Genomic DNA, 2,766 nt, shown 5'->3' on the forward strand with positions numbered 1-2,766 from the left:
CCCCCCGTGCTGCGTTCAGCCGCATGCTCCACCCCCCCACGCCGCATTTAGTCGACTGAGAGGATACAGCACCTGTCACTTTTAACTCACATTTAATCTTTCTTATAGCCTAGACTGTTCTTTTGTTGTTGCTTAGTTCGGACAGAAGCTTAGTTCAGACAAGTCCGTTAGGTCCCCTTTTGGTATTCCAGTATGATTCCCCGTAAGTTCCTCTACAAATTCCATATAAGCTTACACTTACACTCATCATTCCATAGCTAAGACAGTGCATAACTTTGATCAGTTCAGAAGTTGCATTTATCATTTATTATTTATTTACATCTATGACGTTGCCTACTTATTTGGTTGTAATTCAGAAACTGAACGTTCCTTCAAATATTTTACATAAAATTACCCAAAAATGGACACAGCACTTTCCATGGGACAGCCCTCTAACACTTATAGGGAGTGTCTCCATGTGCAGATTTAAGGTGCATTAGCCATTTTTAAGGCACATTAAGTACACATGTGCACCCCTAATGCGCCTTAAAATTACAATATTAGGTTATTTGCACCTGCAAAAGCAGGTATCAAATTTAGGTGCAAATAGCTAAAGCACCTTAACGTATGTATACACGCGTTAAGGCTTATTAATGCTGTAGATGTTGACTGACTTGGGACTAACTTTAGTTTCAAGTTGGTCCACAAACCATATTAATGTGCCTTAGCACGTGCACATGTAGATGCACACCTAAATTGCCTTCATGCCCATTAAGCAAATGTGCATTAAGTTTAGGTGCATGTAAAAGCATGTGTAGACAAACCCATAATGACATAACTTCCCTTGTCTTATTTGTAATATTATTTTTGATGCAATTCAGGAACTCAATTTTCTACAACTAAATACCACATTCCTCTCTTCATGTTACTGTTAAGCTGAAACCCTGTGTGAATTCCACCGTCTACATGTAACTGTACAAGCTGTTTTAAGATTCTTAGGATCAAAGCACCACCATTTATAGATGTACACATTAAAATCTACTGGTCACTGTTATTTGAAATTCATAGGATATACCACAAAATTTACAGACTGAATGTTATATCTCATGGGGTGCTATCCCACTGTCTTGTATTTATTTTCTTGGTCATAGGTGTAGAGTCTATCATATTGCCTCCAAATAAAAATATGAAATTATGTATTTATCATGTATATTTATGATAAAAATATTGACTAAGATAAACAAAAATAAAAATAATTCCCCACCTTTAATATGCAAATTTTATATTCCATCACAATCAGTTCCTTGAGGTAAAGGATACAAAAATAGATCCTCTGAAGGTCAACAATCTCTGGCCCTAATAGAAGACCACAGAAGATATGTTCAAGAAACAACGTTCCTAACTCCAACTTCAATATTAGTTCAAAACTAAGGAGGTACTTGACTGACTTCATCATTCTAAACAGCAAATAGCATGGAGGTACCATTTCAAGCAGTCAGCACCATGACTAAACAAGGACCAAAGGTTTATAAAACATTGCTAATATCCCAATTTTCGGGGAGATAAGAAGTAAAGCAGTCTTTAGAAAACAGGTGTTAAATTATCTTTGTAGATGGGCAGATGCATTCCACACCACTTGCAGAGTTATTTCGTAAGGATTTTCCTGTTACAGAGTATACTGCAATCTCAGAGGATGAAGAAAAACAGAAAGATCTAAAGAAATGGCTACAGATTTATCAGCTGTAGATTAAAAAAACCCCAAAAAACAGATTAGACAGTAGGCATCATCTCAGGATTCAGAAGCAAATGAATATCCAAAAGTTTCCAATGCCTGAGCCATGAAGTCTTTGACAAAGGTCTGTCAGTGCTTCTTCGTCATGGAGATAAGTACTGCCCCTGTCATATCTTGTAGATGTCTTACCATCCAAGCAGCATCAGCAACTTGTTTATACTGAACTGTCAACTCCCCACTTTCTATCTAACTTAGGAAAGCATGGACAATGTGATATCTAAGTTCAGTTAAAATGCTCAGTATGCTTGTATGTCACTTGACTGTTGATGGCACTATAGATCACAAATTTTCACCATGCTCTTTTAGTAGTCTCACATATTATACACATTCACTGGAACAGTGACAAAATAGCACACTGTGAAAACCCATACAAGAGTTTTAGGCTTGATAAGCAATTATTTAAACCCATAACTCAGGATATCTGAGAAGCCTGAAATGTCTTAAGAATGATTTCCATATACCCTCGCTAGGATCTGTGGGTATATCATTAAAACTTTACGTTGCCTTGACTATTTCTAGATTATTAACCAAGGAGAATTGTGTAGCCTTTCTGCCAGAATCAGGCCCAAAGACAGATTGAAATAGATCAATGAAATCTGGCATAATATAGTCTGGACAAACTATAGTCTAGTTCATTTTTAAATAAGGGGTTTCTTTTTGTATTTCATCTATACTTGTAATGCAAAATACAATATGCATTTCAAAAGATATTGATATTTAATGTTTTGGCAAATGTACCTTTATTACTTATTACATTTCTCAAAGCTGTTTTGATATGGAGCATTACTGTTCACACTGTGATTAAAGACTCCTTTTCTATGTATTGATGCACTACAGTTTTAAAACAGCTGGTAAGGCTTCAGGTGCTTGTGATATGCAGCAAGCTGTGTTAAAATATCCCCTTAAAAAGAAAGCAAAGCACTCAAAAATGAGTGTCACTGCAACACCCAGACACCACAGTAACCTGTGAAATGTATCAGAATATTACTTGTAAT

At 36.2% G+C, this 2,766-nt stretch overlaps 1 protein-coding gene across 1 annotated transcript in view; it reads left to right on the forward strand.

Moving 5' to 3' along the window:
- Positions 1-1,725, forward strand: part of SAMD7 (sterile alpha motif domain containing 7) — a 21,450-nt gene extending 19,725 nt beyond the window's left edge. Inside the window, exon 9 of the mRNA XM_019503038.1 lies at positions 1,592-1,725. Within this exon, the coding sequence (XP_019358583.1) occupies positions 1,592-1,725 (134 nt within the window). The remainder of the gene's footprint in view (positions 1-1,591) is intronic.
- The last annotated feature ends 1,041 nt before the right edge of the window (positions 1,726-2,766 follow it).

The sequence above is a fragment of the Gavialis gangeticus genome, unplaced genomic scaffold, assembly GCF_001723915.1.
Source record: "Gavialis gangeticus isolate Ggan-Ray unplaced genomic scaffold, GavGan_comp1, whole genome shotgun sequence".
Classification (NCBI taxonomy): Eukaryota; Metazoa; Chordata; order Crocodylia; family Gavialidae; genus Gavialis; species Gavialis gangeticus.